General features: G+C 44.7%; 3 protein-coding genes across 3 annotated transcripts; 2 read left to right on the top strand and 1 right to left on the bottom strand.

Moving 5' to 3' along the window:
- Positions 1-646: 646 nt before the first annotated feature.
- atp6v0cb (ATPase H+ transporting V0 subunit cb) lies at positions 647-8,616 on the top strand. The gene is made up of 3 exons (XM_069691537.1): positions 647-949; positions 6,038-6,221; positions 7,219-8,616. The coding sequence occupies exons 1-3, from the start codon at positions 877-879 to the stop codon at positions 7,421-7,423; spliced, it is 462 nt and encodes a 153-aa protein (XP_069547638.1). The 5' UTR covers positions 647-876; the 3' UTR covers positions 7,424-8,616.
- nubp2 (nucleotide binding protein 2 (MinD homolog, E. coli)) lies at positions 7,987-12,867 on the bottom strand. Its single transcript, XM_069691535.1, has 7 exons — positions 12,778-12,867; positions 12,192-12,307; positions 11,859-12,057; positions 11,079-11,233; positions 10,116-10,226; positions 9,869-9,938; positions 7,987-9,404 (listed from the first exon to the last, which is right to left on the bottom strand). The coding sequence occupies exons 1-7, from the start codon at positions 12,791-12,793 to the stop codon at positions 9,265-9,267; spliced, it is 807 nt and encodes a 268-aa protein (XP_069547636.1). The 5' UTR covers positions 12,794-12,867; the 3' UTR covers positions 7,987-9,264.
- Positions 12,299-19,287, top strand: spsb3b (splA/ryanodine receptor domain and SOCS box containing 3b). Its single transcript, XM_069691532.1, has 7 exons — positions 12,299-13,428; positions 15,264-15,399; positions 16,101-16,284; positions 17,927-18,114; positions 18,242-18,344; positions 18,437-18,562; positions 18,656-19,287. Exons 2-7 carry the CDS (start codon positions 15,271-15,273, stop codon positions 19,192-19,194), a joined length of 1,269 nt encoding a protein of 422 aa, XP_069547633.1. The 5' UTR covers positions 12,299-13,428; positions 15,264-15,270; the 3' UTR covers positions 19,195-19,287.
- Positions 19,288-19,371: the final 84 nt, after the last annotated feature.

The following is a 19,371-nucleotide window of genomic DNA, read 5'->3' as shown; positions in this document are numbered from 1 at the left end:
TTGCTGCATATCACAGCTGACTGTAAACCTCCTTCTGCTGCACGGTGCAAGGTGCAAGAATGAGTTTTTAACATACGCACCAATAGAAATGACAGAATTTGGAGAGGTGACTTAAATCAACTGTGGGCGGGCTTCACAACAAATACATTTTTATATAATGATGTTTTTAGACATTACAGAGAAAATGTCTATTCTCTTGACTCTCTTCCTTGATAACAAAATAAATAATAATTAAAAAAAAAACCTTTTTTTTTCTAAATTAGCACTATCTCCACACCTTCTTGCTCATCCCCATCATTTCATCCTGCTGCTTCTGAAGGATGAATCAAAGGGAAAGCCTGCAGCGGAGCACACCAAATGCGATGCCTGATAGGGGTGACCTTCAAAAGAAAGGATGAATTTTTTTTTTTTTTAATTTAAAAAAAAAAATTCAAGCTCTCAATTTAAACAGAATGGATTCGTTTATTATTTGAAATACACACGTCTTGTTTCGTAAATGATCTGTGGCCGACGGTACATAATAAACGAATTTGTTTTATTGCCCCCCCCCCCGCCCCCTCTCTCCTCTCCACACACCCAAGCCGGTGATAGGTTTTACCCGTACGACCAGTCAGGTGATATTTTCCGCTTCGCCATTTTGTGCCGCTGCGCCGGGTATTTATCAGAAGAGTCGTGACTGCTCCGGTTACTCTGCTGTTCGGCGGTCAGACGGTTCCTGGTGATACTCGGTTGGCCTTCGTCGGGTTTCGTGCGATTTGTTGGGTTTTTTTTGGGGGGGAGGAGGGACTCACCGGTGATAATTAATTTTGTATATTTAGTATATATATATATATCTCTTATATATTTTTTTTTTTTTACGTTATTGTGTGAGAAAGCATGTCGGCCGAAAGCCCCGAGTACTCCCCGTTCTTCGCAGTGATGGGAGCATCTGCGGCGATGGTGTTCAGCGGTAATTATTACACCCGTCACGTTTTAACCGTGTATTTGTTTCTAAATGTGGTTTTTTTTTTTGTTGTTGTTGTTTGTGTGGTTTTTTTTGTTTGGTTTTTTTTCCCGCACAAAACGTTAAATCTGCTTTTGTAGTTTGTCAACCGTGCCGCTTTAGCCTCGCTAGCGTTAACGTCCGCAATGCTAATCTCGGAGCTGTCATTTTATTTTAAACTCGTCTGGAGCAGACAGATTTGGATTATTCTTAGTTTAGTTGCTGTTTTGTTGGTTAATACAATTATCGGTTCGAGCCCCTTTTTTCTGCTTCAAAGTCAAGACGGGCGAAGACTAGCCGACTAGCTGATGACGACTACATAAGTTAGCTTTCACGTTAGCCTCGTTGAAATGTTTTTTTTTTTTTTTTTTTTTTTAAATCATAAGCGAAAGGACAAGACGGGAGCAGAGTAATGTCATATTTTATTGCAAACGATCCGTAATTGTGTGCAGTAGGTTTTAAATCTAGCAGATTATATTTAGATTTATCCCGTACACCAGCTACTCGTTAGCTTGCTGCATTTCAGCAGGAGTCAGGTTAGATTAATTGACAACTTTATTACAAAATACAAGAGTAATTAATACCTGAAAGGTCTGGTGGTGAGTGTTCAATAATAGACGATGAATTGAATTGTGAAACGCTTGTGAGCGGAGAGCTTTAACCGAGGACGTTAAGTTAAATATTTAAATTGGACATTTGTTTTAAATAAGCTTTGGCATCTGCCAAATTGGCGGTGACGTTAATTTAATGCAAGTTATTTCTGGTCGAAAATTGCTCTTTCTTTTACTGTAAATTATTAATTGGAACCATGATCAGCTGGTTAACTTCCTTATTGCTCAGAGTAATGACACGAGGTCACATGATTATCACATGATGAGGCTTCTGACTTGGAAATGCCGTCTTGCTACTGCTGATCCTGTGAAATGTTCATTTATGAAGTTGACAAGTTGGCTCTGAATCTGTTAAAAGAATACATCCAATTTTTTTTGCAAAAACACATCTGGTTTAACTCTGCTGTTGTCAGGATTTATGGCTAGAAAATGGAAAGTAGCACAGAGAGGGAACTTTTGAAAAGGTCATACTTGTTTTATGGATTCTTTCTGAGTTTGCTGTTTGACTTCCTTTAATCCAAGGCAGGGGCTACATCATATGCCAGTGGTTCGTCCTATCACTGAAAATGCCTGCATTTGACCCGGATGACCTGTGGGAAATTGGAAATCAACAAGCAACTAATTGACCATGTTACAGAGGGCTTGACCCACTGCAGCTGGAGGCCTTTGGCAGAACTGGTTTATTTACTATGATGGGTGACACCTAGGGTTTTTTTTTTAAGGAGGCATCGCAGGTCCGTTGCTGTAGTATAAAGATCTTCAGTTTTGTAGAATTGGCTTTTTCAGACCTTTTCAACTCTTTAGAGTAATTTTCACATCGAGAGTTTTAAGTAATCCGGGAATTTCTGCGCGAAATAGGAACTAGTAACTGCTGTATTAAGTAATAACCTAGGCACCACGGTAAGGCAGTGCAATTCATGTTGTATAAACATCCCATGATATAGCTACATTTTGACAAGTGTTGTTAACGTTGTTTAGTCCCAGCTGGAGATGAGAAGCGTCTGGACGCTGAAGACAGCCCTCCTCTTGCGGTACATCAAGTGTAATGTGTAGTGATAGGAAAGGGTGGCGTTGGCGGCCCATGAGGCGAGCTGTAGTACTAGTCTGTGGTGGTGAAGGAGTGACAGCTGGGGAATTAGCTAGTAGGGAGGGGATCATGCTGGCACAAAGTAGGGATGTTGGTAGTGGTGGGATGAACAGGGACACTTGATGATCCGGGCCTCGGCTTGAAGGATCTTGCAGTGTTGTGGAGTCATCGACAGGGAATTGTAGCTTGAGCTTCTCCAACGTCAGTCACGGTAGTCGGCTCAAGCTAGAACACAGGTTGTTGTCATTGTCATATTTTTGAGGCTTGATCAAACTTCCAGGCAGCAGAATATGAAACGTCACATCACAAGGTTCATTAAAAGAAGTGGATGGCTCAAAATAGCTCTGATCCAGAGAGGTGGGGGGGGGCATCTTTAATTTACAGTAATTGGGAGTTTTCTGGAATCGTGCGGGAGTTGCTGTGACGTCTCTGGTGTCAGGTGATGTTGCATTGTAGTAGTAGTCTGCAGATTGTTGAGAGGACGGCCGTTTGATGCCTGGCTCAGAACAGGGGACGCTCGCAAGGTGTCATTACCCATGGGACCAGTGCCACTTCTCCCATGATAGCTCTCCTGCTCCGTTTTCCCTTCCACGCCTTATTACGTTAACGTATACGTTTTACACTTTTCTCCCTAGCGGAGCGGTTCTACTCTAATGTAGATTAATGTCCTGAATGACGGATGAATTTACTCATAGTGGTGCTGCTTGAAACGGCATCTTTTGCCGGCGAATGAGTGTCTTTTCCAATTTCCCGTGCAATTGCAGACATCCGTTTTCTTAATTAAAAAGTCTTTAAACAATTTGTCATAAATGTAATATTTTTATTTCTGCTTAGTCACTATTATTTGGTGCTTTTAGTTACTTGACCTTTAATTCACATTGTCTTTCTCTCATTTTTGGGTGTAGAGTTGACGGCAGCATACTATGCACTCTAGACATCCCTCAGCCTCTGATGCAATACGTCAGTCAGCGAGTTTCATAATTTATGCAAGCAGCTTCATACTGTTACACATTGTACCACCAGCATGCAGTTTTGTAGGACTGGTAATCGGGTTGTTTTTTTCCCCTGATATTGTAATCTGTTTAATATGATCCTGATATTTCCATTTGCTCCTTTTTAGAACCAGTGCGTTCCCGGTTGCCCGCTGCTCACAGCAGACCAATCTGCTCTCTGTTGCGTGGGCATTTTGCATGCAAGATCAACCCTCGCCGGAGGCACCTCCTGCTCTGACATCACAAGACGTCACAAGGGCATCCCATATATTAAATATTCTGCAGCAAAGGAAAAAAAAAAAAAAGAAGAGGGGTAAAAGCTCTTTACCTAAGCTGAGGGGATTAGGATTAAAAACCCAGAGGTTGTGCTTCCACACCACTGTGGAAACCACCCTGGCACACATCAAACCTGTCATCATCAGGACAGAATGGCGGTGTTTTAAGGATTCCTGTGTTTCTCTCCATCGTCACCTGTCACACCTCAGTGAGGCCAATGAATTGGCTCTTTGGTCTTGGTTAGTTCTTGTGGAACCGCTGCAGTCGGTCCGGTTTGTGTTGGATTTAACGAATGTCGTCGAGCAGCGAAATGTTTGGCAATTCTGGAGAGTCAAAATGAAAATTGAGACGATGTTTCTTCTGCTTTTGACTCTGCTTGCGAAAACGGTTCCCAGTCGTCCTCAGACACGTCTCTGCAGATAGGCCCCGGGTGATTTAACCTGTATTGATAGCAGTCTGGTGATGAATCAATATAAGCAGTTGGGAACATGGCTGGCTGCCATGTGCGCTTTCTCAAGATTGGCCTGCCTCTTCCTCCTGTCTGCCTCCTAGATCCATTCGCCAGAAAGCCTCACAGCCAGTCTCTGGGTTAACCAGAACTGTTTCCAGGCTCGCTTAAAACGAGACAACATGGTGCAGGCCACCTCGGGCTGTATGCACAAGGCTGCCTCCCGACACAATTTCTTAAGAGGGTTTTCAGTTCTAATCGTCATCAGTATGTTGGCCACGAAGAGCCAAAAAATTACATTGCCAGGCCCTTGTTTATACGCCGATAATATGGCACGGGCATCATAATATCATTAGTATGGATATAATTGGTTTGTTGATATGTCCTATTCAGTTACTTAAGATTTACTTGTTTAAGTGGCCATTTAGAAATCCATTTATGCAGATATGAAGACAAATTTAGCATCAGTCTATAAATCTGTGAAAATGGGAAATATCTCTCAACTGCCTGAGAATAAATCACATGTAAACATGTGTTTAATGCTGCTTAGTATTGCCAAAATGATTGGCTGTAGATGGCAAGCATAACATAAAATATATTAGATGTTACCCTGTAGTCAGCGCCGTGTCGACCTGCTGTGGGTGAGGGAATACGCGCGCGCACACACACACACACACACACACACACACACACACACACACCTACCTACCTCTGAAGTGGGAAAATGTTGTCAAACCAGCCTGCCTCAGATTCATGACACACCGCCGGCTTCTAGCTGGCCTTAGATATTGTAAAGGACTTGCTCGTCACACCTGCAAAGTGTCCACGTCTTGGCTGTCGAGCAGAACAATAACCACCTCTTAATGGATGGTTGCTGTTCTATATCTGGTTCATATTGTGGTTTCCAATCTCGGAGGGGAGCGAGTATTGATTTCCCGTCTCACTCTGCTCCCGACGTGGACGTGCGTGACGTACGAGGGCGCTCTGCTTTCTCCTCCGTCACGGGCCGACGGAGCTCAACTTGCTGATGAAGCTTTTTGCTCTCCTCCGTCCCCCGTTACATTAGAGTGATGCTAGCCAGAGAGCAGTATGGAGGCGGGGGGGGGGGGGGGTGATAGCACACAGCAGATGTGGCAGGAGCGAGACCTGCTTATCTGCTCCCGGCACCTGTTCTGCACTGGTTCCGTCTCTGGAGACCGTCTCTGGTATTCAGTTCCCTGTGCGCTGAAGCCTAATGATGATTTTTTTGTTTTGTTTTTCTTCTTCCCATTCGGAGGCTGATCTGCAGCCCTGCGGCTGTGTGATTCTGAAAGTACAACGTCTAAATCAGTTCGGGATGGAAATGAAATCTGTGAAAAAAAATTTGGTCGCTCAGCATCCGCGAGAAACATAAACGGCGTGACCCGTCATTTCCTTTATAACGCTGAGAAGTCCCCAAGTGAAGCCATGTTGGGATTTTCAAAGGGAACCGAAACCGTAAGAGTTATTGTGCTGCTGCTCCAGCTCTTATTTCACTTCTGCTTCGTTATTCAGCTGTCCCTTCTGGTTTCTGCCATCAGTCCGCGAGCCCGTTGTAAAACGCGTCCTCCAGTTAGCCATCTTGTTTATTTAACTGGTAACGGGTCTCCTCTTTCCTTCCAGCCTTGGGAGCAGCCTACGGCACAGCTAAGAGCGGTACAGGTATCGCTGCCATGTCCGTGATGAGGCCGGAGCTCATCATGAAGTCAATCATCCCCGTGGTCATGGCGGGTATCATAGCCATCTACGGCCTGGTAGTAGCGGTGCTGATTGCCAACAACATCTCCGAGAGGATCACCCTGTACAAGTGAGTCCAACCGACCGCCGTCCGTCAAGATTTCCACATATTTGCGTATCCTTTCCTTTTTCCTTTTTTCGCGGCACGTAAACACGACGAGCGTATCTCCGATGAGACTCTGTTGTCGAGTCCGTTTTGAGAGGGTTCGTTGGATCGATGTGCTGCAGGTCGAGAACGGTAAGACGAGCATCGTTTTGGTTAAATCAAAACGGCTGCAGGCGGATTCTGTTTTGGAAAAATCGAATGGTCCGCCGCTCATCAGCAGGTTCTCCGTACAGCCGCGTCGTGTGGAAGCTCACTCTGTACAACCCTGTCTCTCCCCCCCCCCCACCCCCCAAAAAAAGTTGGGACGCTGTATAAAATGTAAATAAAAACAGAATGCGATGATTTACAAATCATATAAACTCGTATTTAATTGAAATAAGACCAAAGACGACGAGAAATGTTTTGGTTTTTTTGTGGAAAAATTCAAGCTCATTTTAAATTTGATGCCGGCAACACATCTTAGAAAAAAGAAGAAGAAAAAAAAAAAAAGTTGGAACGGGGTCGACAAAAGTCTGGAAAAGTTGTGAAGAGGAGGAAACTTTTTTTTTCTAAACTTGATCTTAAAAATAATTTAAAAAAAAAAAAAGCGCTGGCGCCTTCTCCGAGCTCGAGCTCATTTAAGATGGACTCTGAGGTCGAAGTGGGGAGAACTGTCCTCTGTGGTCTGACAAACGCAAAATGTGAAATTCTTTTTGGAAATCACGGACACCGCCGGGTCCTCCGGGCTAAAGAGGAGAGGGACCATCCCAGCTCGTTATCGGCACATAATGTGTTAATGTATCTTGAGGCCTGATCACAGTTGCACAAATATCACGGCTGTTCAGACTTTCAAATGTTGTAAACCACTGAAGTTGCCCCGTCTACCCCCTCCCACCCCGTCCTACCCCCTCCCACCCCCTCTCCAAATGACTCGGTGGTCAACATCTTTGCGCTGACTAACACCGGTGTGTGTCCGTTGTAGGAGTTTCCTCCACCTGGGAGCTGGGTTGAGCGTGGGCCTCAGCGGGCTGGCGGCAGGCTTCGCGATCGGCATCGTCGGCGACGCGGGCGTGAGGGGAACAGCTCAGCAGCCGAGGCTTTTCGTGGGCATGATCCTCATCTTGATTTTCGCCGAGGTCTTAGGTCTCTACGGGCTCATCGTCGCCCTCATTCTCTCCACGAAATAAACCTCGCCCCGCCGCCGCCCTCTCTTCTCCCCCCCCCCCCCCGGCTCAAACATCTCCACTACAAGATCGGTCCTTTTATGTTGCTGCTGGAGAAAAAGTGTAAAACGGGGAGAGGAAAAAAATAAAAAAAATAATAAAAAAAATTCTGCCACGCGAGATGAAAGATGTGAAGGTAGGAGGAGGAGGAGGGGGGGGAACCGAATTTAAAAATGTCTCCATAAATATGGTCTTATCTCAAACAATGTGTACAGTCGTCAAAATTTGATAGTCAACTTGTAAATGCGCAATGTAGTGATTTGTCTGTCTTGTGTGTGCGCGTGTGCGTGTTTAAAAAAACAACAAAAAAACAATTGTATGATGAAGATTCCTTTTTTTTTTTTTTTTTCCACCTCCACTTATTTCAGGCTTTGAGGCCAGCTGAAGCAGCTCGTCCTCTGGTCTTAAGAGAACTGACCAAAGGGCCGCACAGCTTTTCCTCCTCCCACGTCGACCTGGGAGTTGACACAATTTCTGCATTAATCTTGAGGATCTATTTGTAAAGAGAAATGTGTATGGACTAAAGATTTCTTTTTTTTCCCCACTGATTTTTATTTATAAGAAATTGTTCATTGAACTGTTTAATGCAGCAAAAGTCTCTTAATTCCTGAGGTTATATATATATATAAATATATATAGATAGATTTAATGCACTGTGGGTTAATCGTGATAAGTGGTTGGAATTCCTCTGGATGTAATTCTTGGTTTAATAATTCAGATTGCCTTTAGTATGTTGCTGGTGGAGTGGGAGTTCTGTGTGTAGCTGTATTCTAATCATTACGCAAACATTCTCAAACTTCAGTGTTTTTCCTGTAGTACTGCTGTTTGCATTAAAGGTGTGTGTGCCCCGTGTCGGGTCTCACAAGTGTAATTTCCACATTTCATCTGCTCCTCCTCCGTCTTCTTCATCGCCCCCCCCCCTCCTCCTCCTCCTCCTCCCTCCTCCTACAGCGCGCACCCCTCTCCCTCCATCTGTGGCCGTACGTCATCTCTTCCACATTCCAGCCATTAAAAAAAAAAAAAAAAAAAAAATCCTGCATGGGTTTCAATGTTTTGTTGCTGTTGGAAAATGAACCGGGGGAGCAGGCTAGTTTCAGAAGATTAAATCCAGATCAAAAACGAGTTTTATGTCACGTGTTCTTCCCCCCCCCCCCCCCCGCCGCCAAAAAAAAAATGATTCAGGTTTAAATGACGCAAGAAGAACTATCGGAAGGTGTCGTTTGTAGCGTGAGGGGTTGATTAGTAGGCAAGTTTGGCCAAGTGTCTTGCGAGGACGGGTCCTATTTGATCTGGAGTTTGTTTTCTGAAAATGGAACTGCTGATGATGCATTTGAACTGAAGCGCCCAATCTACAATCCTGTATTGAAGTTATCCTGATGTGTCGACGTGAATGTTTTCACAACTGAATTAAAGAAGATACCAACTTCGATTCGACTGGCTTCCAAACACGCAAAATGTGTCTTCATATTTGACTGACATCCAAGTCCCACGACTGAATTGATTACAAAACCACGAAGAAATAAGAAAAGTTCAGCCGAGTCTCCGTTTTACAGAAACGATCTCTTCCCGTTTCAGTCCGCGGCGAGTCGACAGGTCCACGCAGCAACCGAAGCCCGTGTTGTAACTCCGGGGCGGATACCGCTTTTAAATAAAAGCCGGGACAACTTTATCAGTAAATAATTTTATGTTTTAACTATACAGGACCAAAAAAAAAAAAATACAACACAGAAATTCCCATGTGTATAAAATGACGAATAACTCCGCGTCGTGAGGACGTGCTTTTCCCGGCAAAACCGACCGATGGCTCAAGCTGTTTGGAGGCTGTTGAGCAGCGTCTGAGAAATACTGCTGATGGCGCTGAAGGTGGCGCTGTCGGGAAATGACTGGATGAAGTCTTTGCCCTCCTCTATGCTGGTGCCGAGAAGAGGATCCAAGGGCACCGAACCTGAAACGAAAAGACGAGAACTGATCCGATCTGAACCGACGAACAGCGGCGCGCGTAATGCGCATCGCCCCGAACGCGTACCTGAACGCAGCACTCCCGGTCGGCGGCGTCAATGAAGCGGGCGTAGAAGGCCAACTGACCCGGCAGACAAGAGATTGATCTGCCCGCGAAGCGGTTAGCCGCCGAGGGGATCCGTTAAATGAGCTACTCGTTTCACCTACGATCAGTGATTTCTAGAAATCAAATCTTTTCAAACAGTCGTTTTAAAAAGATAAATTAAAAAAAAAAAAAACCTCGATGCCGCACCGAGAACAGGATCGACCATTTTGGCAGCGTGGCGGAGATTAAATCGCCTCCAAATTCATGAATGGTGGCTCGCGAGCGACGTGCCTCATCGCAGCGTGTTGTTGACACCGTGTGGCTGCAAGCGAACGTGACAAATAATTCACTGTCGTTGATCTCACCGAGGAACGCTGATCCAGTTAGTTTGGCCAGCTCTTCTCCGCCTCCCTTTGAGAAAATGTTGCTGCATTCCTGGAAAAAGTGGAGTATTTATTAAAACATTCATATATGTATATGTATATATAATTTAAATTTAAAACCAACACTTCGGCGGTTGATTTTGACTGACGGCTGATTTTGTCCGTCACACATTACTGCAACCAGAATTTTATTAAGATGTTTGACACAAGTGAAAGACGGTTTACTCACGGAGCAGTGTGGACAAACAAAGCCGCTCATGTTCTCGATAATGCCCAGGATCCGCACACCGGTCTTCTTACAGAAGGTGATCTCTCGTCTCACGTCTCCTGTAGATACCGCCTGCAGCCAAAACAAAGACCCCAAGATCTAAGTCGATGGAAATGTGTCCTCTTTCACTTTACAACATATTGGTTTAAAAGGGAACAAGCGAACGCTAAACATATGATCCTGTCAGTGGAAGTCCGTCCGTTAAGTTTACTAAGTAAAGAAGTTTTCAAAGAATTAAAAAAAAAAGAAAGAAACGTAAAACAATACAAAATGGTAATAAAAACTTTTAAATAAAAACAGTAAAACAAAATTGTGAAAACAGTATAAAAATCAGTACTCGTTTTTTTTTTATAACAGGAAAACTAATAATAATTACAATTTTTTTTTTTTTAATTTTTTTTAATAAAAACAGTAAAAAAAATAAATACAATTACAAAAATGTTATAAGAACAGAAGAAAACTGTCCAACCCCCCTCCTCCCCCCAAACGATGACACCGAAGCAATAAAAGATCTTGTTTTAAAAGGGTCAGCACGTTGCAGATTAAACATCTGTGGGAAGTTTCAGCGCCACAACTTTAAAGGCACGATCACCTTTTGTTTTTAGTCGAGAGCGAGGGACAAGCAGTAAACCCTGGTCAGAAGACCCGACGTGACCTGTAGTTGATATAAGGACGGAGCAGGTCACACAGGCGAAGCGCTCTATAAGTTAAGACGAGACATCTTAAACTGAATCCTCAACTCAATGGGAAGCCGCTGTAAAGAAGACAAGGTGGATGCGATGAAGTGCTTTAGCGGGACGTGGTTAACAACTACCGTGGACCGTTCGGGGACGACATGCTGAGGCGGGTGAAAAGGGAATTCTAGCACCGTTTGCTTCACTTCCTGCTCCACCTAAGGTTGGATCTGTGAGTATGAAAGTGTACCTGAGGTGTGGTGACCAGAACAGCTCCATCCACTCTGTGTTTTTTGAGGTTTTCCAGCACGGCCAAATGCTCATCAGACGTCCCCGGTGGCGTGTCCACCAGCAGCACATCCAGCTCCCCCCACGCCACATCTGACACAAACTGGGCGATCAAAGCTGCCCGACCGGACGTTCAAACGGGGAGAGGACGTCGGGCAGGAGAAAAACGTGAGTACTGGTTTGCGAGGGTTTGTGTTGAGACGAGACATGCATCGCAATGTTTGTTTTGGATATTTTATAATTATGACCACTCTCGGGACGAAGTCAGCCATGTTGATCATCTCGCAACAGTGGCTCACGTTCAGGTCCGGGATATATTAAGACACCAAACAAACGGCGTCTCTGAAACAGCCGGGCTTGGGGGAGCGCTTCTGATCTGCAGTTGCGAGCACAGTAGTTCAAACCAGGACAAATCTTGAACCCAAAACAGGGTCTGATCTGCTACAGCTCCATCTCATAACTCGTAGGATTTAAAGGCTTTGCCGCTGAGGCCTCGGTGCCGGATACCCCGGGGCACCGCCAGAGCTACTGCAGAGTCCACGTATTCATGGCTGTTTTTGGCAGCACACGAAGAATCGACAGCTTATCGGGCAGTAGTGCTCGTAATATTTTTTTTAATTTTTTTTTTAGCTCATTGGTAATGCTGGCACAGAACCTCCAGAGAACCGCCGTGTCCACACGTTAAGCCAATTAAACCCCCCCGTGACAGACCAGGTAGCAGACAGCCGGGAGGACAGCATACCTGCTTTCTTGGGCCCCCTCCACACCACCGCTTCATCTGGGTCCTCCAGCAGGAAGCCAATGGACATGAGGGCCAGGGTCTTCTGGGCATCGGTGTAGACCGGCACCCAACCCGAGTCACACTGGTGCACGTCGGGCCGGCCCACGCTCAGCATGCGGGGAATACTGGGCCCGCAAAGGTCGACGTCCAGGATGCCGACCTTAATGAACACATGAATTTCATGGAATCGGTCATTTTCTCGACATTTGCGTGAACGCGGTCAGGTCTTGCGTGCAGACTGGAGAGACAAAACTGGTAAATGCAGCGAGTACCAGTGAACCTGCAGTTGCTCACCTTCTTTCCGGCATGTCTGAGAGCCAGGGCCAACTCCGTGGTGACGGTGCTCTTTCCCACTCCTCCCTTCCCTGACAGAACCAGCACGACGTGCCGGACCTGGGCCAAGCTGCCACCTCAATATGAGGAAGAAACGAAACAAAGGGGGGTCACGTCACCACGTATGAAATTTAAATGCAAGTAAATGAGACACGGTTTGTAACGAGAGCAGAGGGTTTGGAGATTGTAATTTAGAAAAAGTAAACAAATAAAACTTCGTGGAGAAATGACGCAGTTGGTGACGTCACATCAGCTCAGATCACGAGTTCAACGGCGGGTTAGGGTGCAGCATGGTGAACAAAGAGGGACTATGTGAAAAACCCTTTTCTTACAAACAAGTCATTTCTCTGTGAATATGAAAACGTTTTGGTTCGATATTAGAAGTTTTCGCCGGTGACTCAATTGAATACACCGGTTAGCTTCTGCTAGCCAGTTAGCTGACGACTCTCAGCATGAAGATAAGACAGCTTAATGTACGAATAAACGAGTAACGACGAAGCCATGAAAGCGTCCGTACAACACGTGTTCCCCGGTAACTTCACCCTACCGTTATTTTGTTCCATATCTGTAATTTAGGGCTCAAACGTGCGCACAGCTTCGGAACAACTACCGCTGTCGTCACGCACCTCCTGTTCAATCAGAAAACAAACGTCGCGTCTAAGTCCCGCCTCTTTTACGACACGACCAATCGGCTGCCGGGACGCGTTATGGTGCATTCAGGTGCACCACAAACTGTCAAATATATGCAGGGGGAAATGTTTCTTTGGGTTTGATAGCCTGATAATGATGACTAGAGTCCGAGCGAAAGGAAAACAGTTCCTTGGATTATATTATTTGCCCAATTGTCTCAAAAACTTAATATTTTAAAACTGTAGGAAAAGTAACTATTAATCTGAAAGCAACTGAGCTATCAAATCAGCAAACCTCACTTGATGCGTGTGCACCATTTGGACATAAATAGGCCACAGGTATTATCCCAAAGCATTGTAAAGGTAACGGAGTGCATCAACATAAACCCCACCCACACATTGGTCCTATCCAATAAGCAGAAAGAAAAGGCGTGGAGAAGTGATGTTTACCTCAATCTTGCTGAGAAGTGGGACAGAATGCAAGCTGCACCTGTCGGACGGTCGGAAATAGAGGCACACAGGCATTCAAATAAGCCACTGCAAGACAGTGTATAGAAGACTACAGTAAGGTAAGAGCAGAACTGCTGTTAATATTGTTTTGTTGCACTGTGTGTGATAGTGTCTTGGATAAAGCAGCTAAGCTGTAGTGGGACATTTGCTCAGTATACAAACAATACTTGTTGAGAGATTTAAGCATTCAGTTCATTATATTATCCAGAATAATTTACAGTGGGATCAATAAATAGAGTTACTTCAGTGACAGAGTGAATAGAGGATGAGATTCTGGCATGACTTTAAAAATAATTACACAGGGCACAAACAATGATTTGATTTTACTCCATGAAAATTAACTCATATTAGAGAAGTCACATTGACGTCTCACAGTCCAGTAGGAGCTGCATTCATGTCATTCACATCATACCCGTCAGCACTCTGACTGACAAAGGAGCTGTCGTCTGTTCTCCAGATGATGCAGTTACAGCATGTAGGGTAAGGCCCAATTAAAATGAGACTAACTAATCTAAATTAAATGGCAGTCATCTCGTACACCTGCTTGCAAAGCACTAACCAGCTGCTGTGTTCAGTACCTGCATTAAACAACACATGCTATAAGGTCGAGTTACAGTGAGTTAAAGAAACACAGACTCTGCCTCCGGTTTTAACTTTGTATTATTACAGCACATAATAAAACAGCGATACTTAATAATATACAGTAAAACAAGGACGGCAAAACAGGCCCACTGAGCAATTGATTTGAACAATTACTGACTGTGAAACTGGTAAACAGGTCAACAAAGATCAGATTTTTAAAAAAGCAAACATATTATTAAGCTTTAGTTTTGGTCAATAAATCTATAGCGAACTGGTTTCCAGGTAATAAAGCCTAGAAGAGGTCGTAGAGTTTCCAATAATACCATCTTTTGTCTAAACATGTACTATGTTGTTGTTTGTTCTTCTGTTTCACTTCAATACTTTTAATTTGAAATTACCAGAACTAAGTCACACATTTCATGTCATATGATATTAGAATAGCATATAACCTGTTTAGATCTGTGAGTCCTGGTGCACATTGTCGTCATGATGTCAGGGGACATTATCTGTGTCTATCTGCTGATGAAGCACGCTAACACACATGCTGTCACAGTGGCAGAGCAGAGGGTTTGGGTTTAAAGGTTAAGCAAGGGCATGGAAACACTTCCTGCCGCCAACTTTGGCATATGGGGCAGATAGAAATAGGCAAGCCAGCGAACCAAGATCCATCCGTAGGCGACTAGAAATGTTTCCTCTCAAGGATATTTTACTGCCTGACACCGTGCGTAGAAGCTAGTAAGGGAAGTAAACGTCAGTGAGGCTGTCGACATGATAAAAATGCCTGCAGGCAATGTTTGCTTACCTAATTCCAGCTGTCCAACAGGTTTGTGAGACATTTGAGAAACACGATGGTAGTGTGAGGTACTTCACATGTTTTCAAAGCACACTGCAGCTATAACATTTATCTGTCAGAGTGTAAATGTGCATTACTCAAACATGAAATAATGTGTACAACTAACTTTTATCTCCGTTTTAGGATTTTAAACTCGGTTAAACTCATATTCAGCTGAATCAGCATGCTGTTAGTTCCCAGGGAACCCTTTTCAGTCTGCACTTTAAAGTGATTTTGTCTGTCTTCTTTGAATATAACCTGCCAGGTTTGGAAAATCTGTCAGCAGATTATGTCAACATTTTTTTTTTTTTATCAGACTTTAATAAATAGCACAAAGGAAAAATAAGATGTGAACCAGGAGTTCAATACTCACCTTACTTGACATGAATTAAAAAAAAAAAAAAAAAAAAGAAAATAAAAGCCCATGGCCTCTTATACATATACCAGCTGGTGATCAAGTGTTGGCTCGGCTGTTCACAGAGCTGCCATGCTGAGAAGAGGCAGAAATGGCCGCGCTCGACATTTGGCCTGGAGTGACACACGGCAAGAGACAGATGCTGTGGCAGTGATCCAGAAGCCGGACAGAGGGGAGTGTGAAGACCAGACAGTGACTCAGGTGAGATGTTAGTATTTGAAAGGTGGAACAAAAGGTGAAAATAGGTTAAATATTCACAGCCAGGTGAAGAAACATGAGGATTTAAAAGCTAATATTTCGTACAACTTTAGAAAGATACAGCTACAAGCATTGTTTGTGATGTTGGACGATAAGAAATGATTATATGCAATGTCTTTGTCATCAGAACAGGTTAGACAAGTGAAGGAGAACCCATGGCCACATGAGAGATAATATTTCTACCTGAGTACTAGTAGTTTTCCACTGGGACTGTCCCCTGTCTGAAATGGCCGTGTGTAAGACATGGTCAGATCTCCCAAGGCGAGTACAAGAGGTCCAGTATTTTTGGAAGGCTTCTAATTTTACTTCCTAGCGTACATGACTTCTCTCACCAATAAGAAACACGAACCTTGTAGTGAAAAGGCTCTCTTGTTGAGTCTCCGAAACATGACATTTGGGTTCTCATTTGGCTCTTTAGATTATCGAGCACAACATTTCAAAACCGTCATCTTTCTGGCCAGACTTGGCAACCTGTTTGCTCTCTTTTTGGTTGCAATTTGTTGCCGCCATCAAAGACAAACAAAGGCATCCTCACGCTCCTCCACCGGAGCTAATTTGTCTCCCTGCGACCACGGCAACACCCCTGGACCGTGGCCGCGTCTGTGCACTTACACGATGCCGTTTGTATTGTTCGTGTGAACCAGATCAGCCTGGACAAGGAGTCCGAGGTGGATTACCTGGACAGTTCCCAGACCGTCGCCGAGGTGGTGGCCTTGCCCAGCACGGTGCCAGTGATAGGGGAGTCCTTCTGCCTGTGCGACCGACAGGAAGACATCACCCCGGGTTTCAATGCCCTCAGCGACTGCCTCTGTGGAGAAGAGGATCAGGGTGAGCCGCAGCTAATGAATAAAGTAGTACACCATATGAATACAGCACGGCCCTCTATAATTAGGTACAAGTTTAGTGTTGAAGCTGCAAAGACTAAGAATTGACAGTATTATAAAACTACGTTGCACAGACTGTTGTATAGTTGGCTTTGTGAGCCCAGAGCTGCATTTTGAGCAATATCGGCAATATGTTAGTCCACCAGGTGACGGAAATATACACAGATTTTCTAACTTGTACATGTAAAGACGTGATTTCTGTCACATCAAGCTGAGCTAAATTCTGCAGCAGACATCAGTTATCAAGCCTTGTTCCCCCATTAGTTTTATTTTTATGGCTCAAAAACTGATTGGAAATTTAAACATCTTTCTTATGCCTCCATGCTGGCGATAGCCATAGACGGAGGAGTTATGTTTAACGTGTGTCTGTCCATCCTCCGGGTTCAAACTTGGCAAAAACTTTCAATTGATACCCAGGATGGTACATATTCGATTTTGGGGGGCAAAAGTCAAAGGTTAAGGTCACTGTGACCCCAATTCGACATGATACCTCAGTCACGCCTGGATGGAATTTCTTCAAATGCTGCACAATCGTTAACTTGCCCGCAAGGATGAACTAATTTGAGTTTGGTGGTCAAAGGTCAAAGTTCATGGTCACTGTCATCTCACGTTAACCCATGCCTGTAAATGCTATTTTTTTTTTTTTTAGGAATGCCTTGAGGAAATGTCCCCCAATTTGTCACAAATGTTCACTTTGGCTCAGGAATGAACTGTTCAGACTCAAAGGTCGTCTCTGTGAGTTCAATATCTGTATGGGTTCGGACAGATACATATGTAAACTACCATTTGAGTGGTTAGCGAAGGCATACAACCGCTAGGCGTTAATTTTAGTTTGCCCCAAAGACTTGTCCAGTCAGATTGTGTGTGGCGTTGTTGATACCGACCCTTTATAGTTTCCTCGAGTCCAGGACAAGTTCCACTGTTTCTGTCCACGTTTAATAAAGTCAAATGAAGTATCTTGGTAACAGACCACAGGAACTGGATAACAAGAACCAAGTGACGAAGAGCGTCTGCGGCCATGCTGCATTATCAGTGAGGCTGCACGCTGAGGTGAATCGAGCTAAATGCTAACATACTGCTCAAAGTACATTTTTTTTACCATATACAACATTGAACACGTGTTAATTAATACCGAACAAAAAAACACAGATGAGGTTGATGGCTTTAGTTTAAATGGTACTTGGTCAGAAACCCAAATTGTACAACATACTAGGACCTGATGATGGAAATGCACGAAAAGTCAGGAGATCACCGACGTCACTCCAATTCACCCGATGAGGTACCACAGTTGTTGTGACATTTCACTCAAAATTACAAGCATCAACCTTATGGTTGCAATGAATGAGACGTCCTGGGAATCACCAAAGTCGGTAGGATTCATCTTCTGCGTGACATGATGACACGATGAATCTAGTAAATTCCATGGCAATCCCTTTAGTAGTTGTTAAGTTAATTCAGTTAGGACCACAGTGATGGACCGATCGAGGGGGGAGATTTTTTTTAAATTTTTTTAAATGAGGTAATTACATATTTTAAGACTACAACTATGAAGGTTGTAACGCTGTTGCTGTATGGTGTGTTGTCAGGTTTTGACTGGGTGTGGGACGACCACTTTAAGTCCTCTGGAGCCTTCCTCAGCTGTGACAACAGGAAGGTGAGTTTCCACTCAGACTACAGCTGCGGCACCGCTGCCATCCGCGGCACCAAAGAGCTCGCAGACGGCCAACACTACTGGGAACTGAAGATGACTTCTCCTGTGTACGGAACCGACATGGTGCGTAACACTTCTCTGTTCAGAATGACAAATGTGTATTTTTGAGTGAAGAACTATAACCATTATTGATCTCTTTTCCTGTGGTTTTGTTCACCTGTTTGGTTGTTTTTTTTTTTTTTTGGTGTAGATGGTGGGAATTGGAACGTCAGAGGTGAACCTGGAGAAGTTCAAATACAGCTTTGGCAGCCTGCTGGGCCACGATGAAGACAGTTGGGGGCTCTCGTACACAGGTTAGTCGGTGTACCTGGACACTTTTTGACCTTGACAATCGGAATTCAAGAAAAAAAAAAAAAATCTAAATCTGTATCTGTGTGTTTTAAAGGTCTGCTCCAGCACAAAGGGGACAAAGAGAAATTCTCTTCTCGGTTTGGTCAGGGCTCCATCATAGGAGTGCACCTGGATACGTGGCATGGTACCCTGACCTACTACAAGAACCGGCACTGCATAGGTGTGTGTTTTCACGCCGTCGAAGCTGCATACAATTCGACATTTCAGCTATGGCTGCCTGCTTATCCTCGTAATGTTTTCCTCCTGCTAACAGGCGTTGCTGCCACCAGGCTGCAGAACAAGAAGTTCTACCCCATGGTGTGCTCCACAGCAGCCAAGAGCAGTATGAAGATGATCCGTGCCTGCTACACACCCACATCCCTGCAATACCTCTGCTGTGCCCGGCTGCGCCAAATGTTGCCCTCCTGCCCAGATGTACTTGATACCCTGGAGCTGCCCCCCGGCCTGCACCTCCTCCTCCGCTCACAGCTGGGTTGGCTCTTCACCCTCAGCAGCAGCCCCGAAGCCTCAGAGCAGCAGAGCTACACGCCTGAGGATCTCCACGAGGACATGAGCCTGCCTTCGAGCCCCAGCCCAGTCCCGAGCCCCATCTCTACCCTGAGTGCCTGCTCCTTGCCGAGCCCCTGCACCAGCCCCTTCCCTGACACGGTCCCGTACCTCTGCGCCTGCCAGACGTCGTCTCAGACTCATCCCGGCGCCTGCCATCGCCCTCCGACTCCTCCCAGCAGCAACTACGACAGTTGCTGCTCCGAGCCAGAGGATTATCAGTGCAAAAGATGCCGCTGGACATGATGACTCGGTAGTTCAAATGTTTGAAGTGTTTGGCACACAGCTGTCCTACCATTGCCGTGCAATCTCATCTCCTAGCAAAACAATTTTTTTTTTTTAATCTAGCAGTTTGTTTGTTGTCCAAACAACTTTGTCAATGAATGGGGAGAAAGGAGCGTGTAGTGTGACTTTGAATGCAAT

Source organism: Brachyistius frenatus, unplaced genomic scaffold, assembly GCF_029030835.1.
Source record: "Brachyistius frenatus isolate BFR_SWC_R1_liver_20210118 unplaced genomic scaffold, ASM2903083v1 Contig_11, whole genome shotgun sequence".
Classification (NCBI taxonomy): Eukaryota; Metazoa; Chordata; class Actinopteri; family Embiotocidae; genus Brachyistius; species Brachyistius frenatus.
Note: the sequence above shows the minus strand (reverse complement) of the source record. Positions and strands in the feature narration are given on the sequence as shown.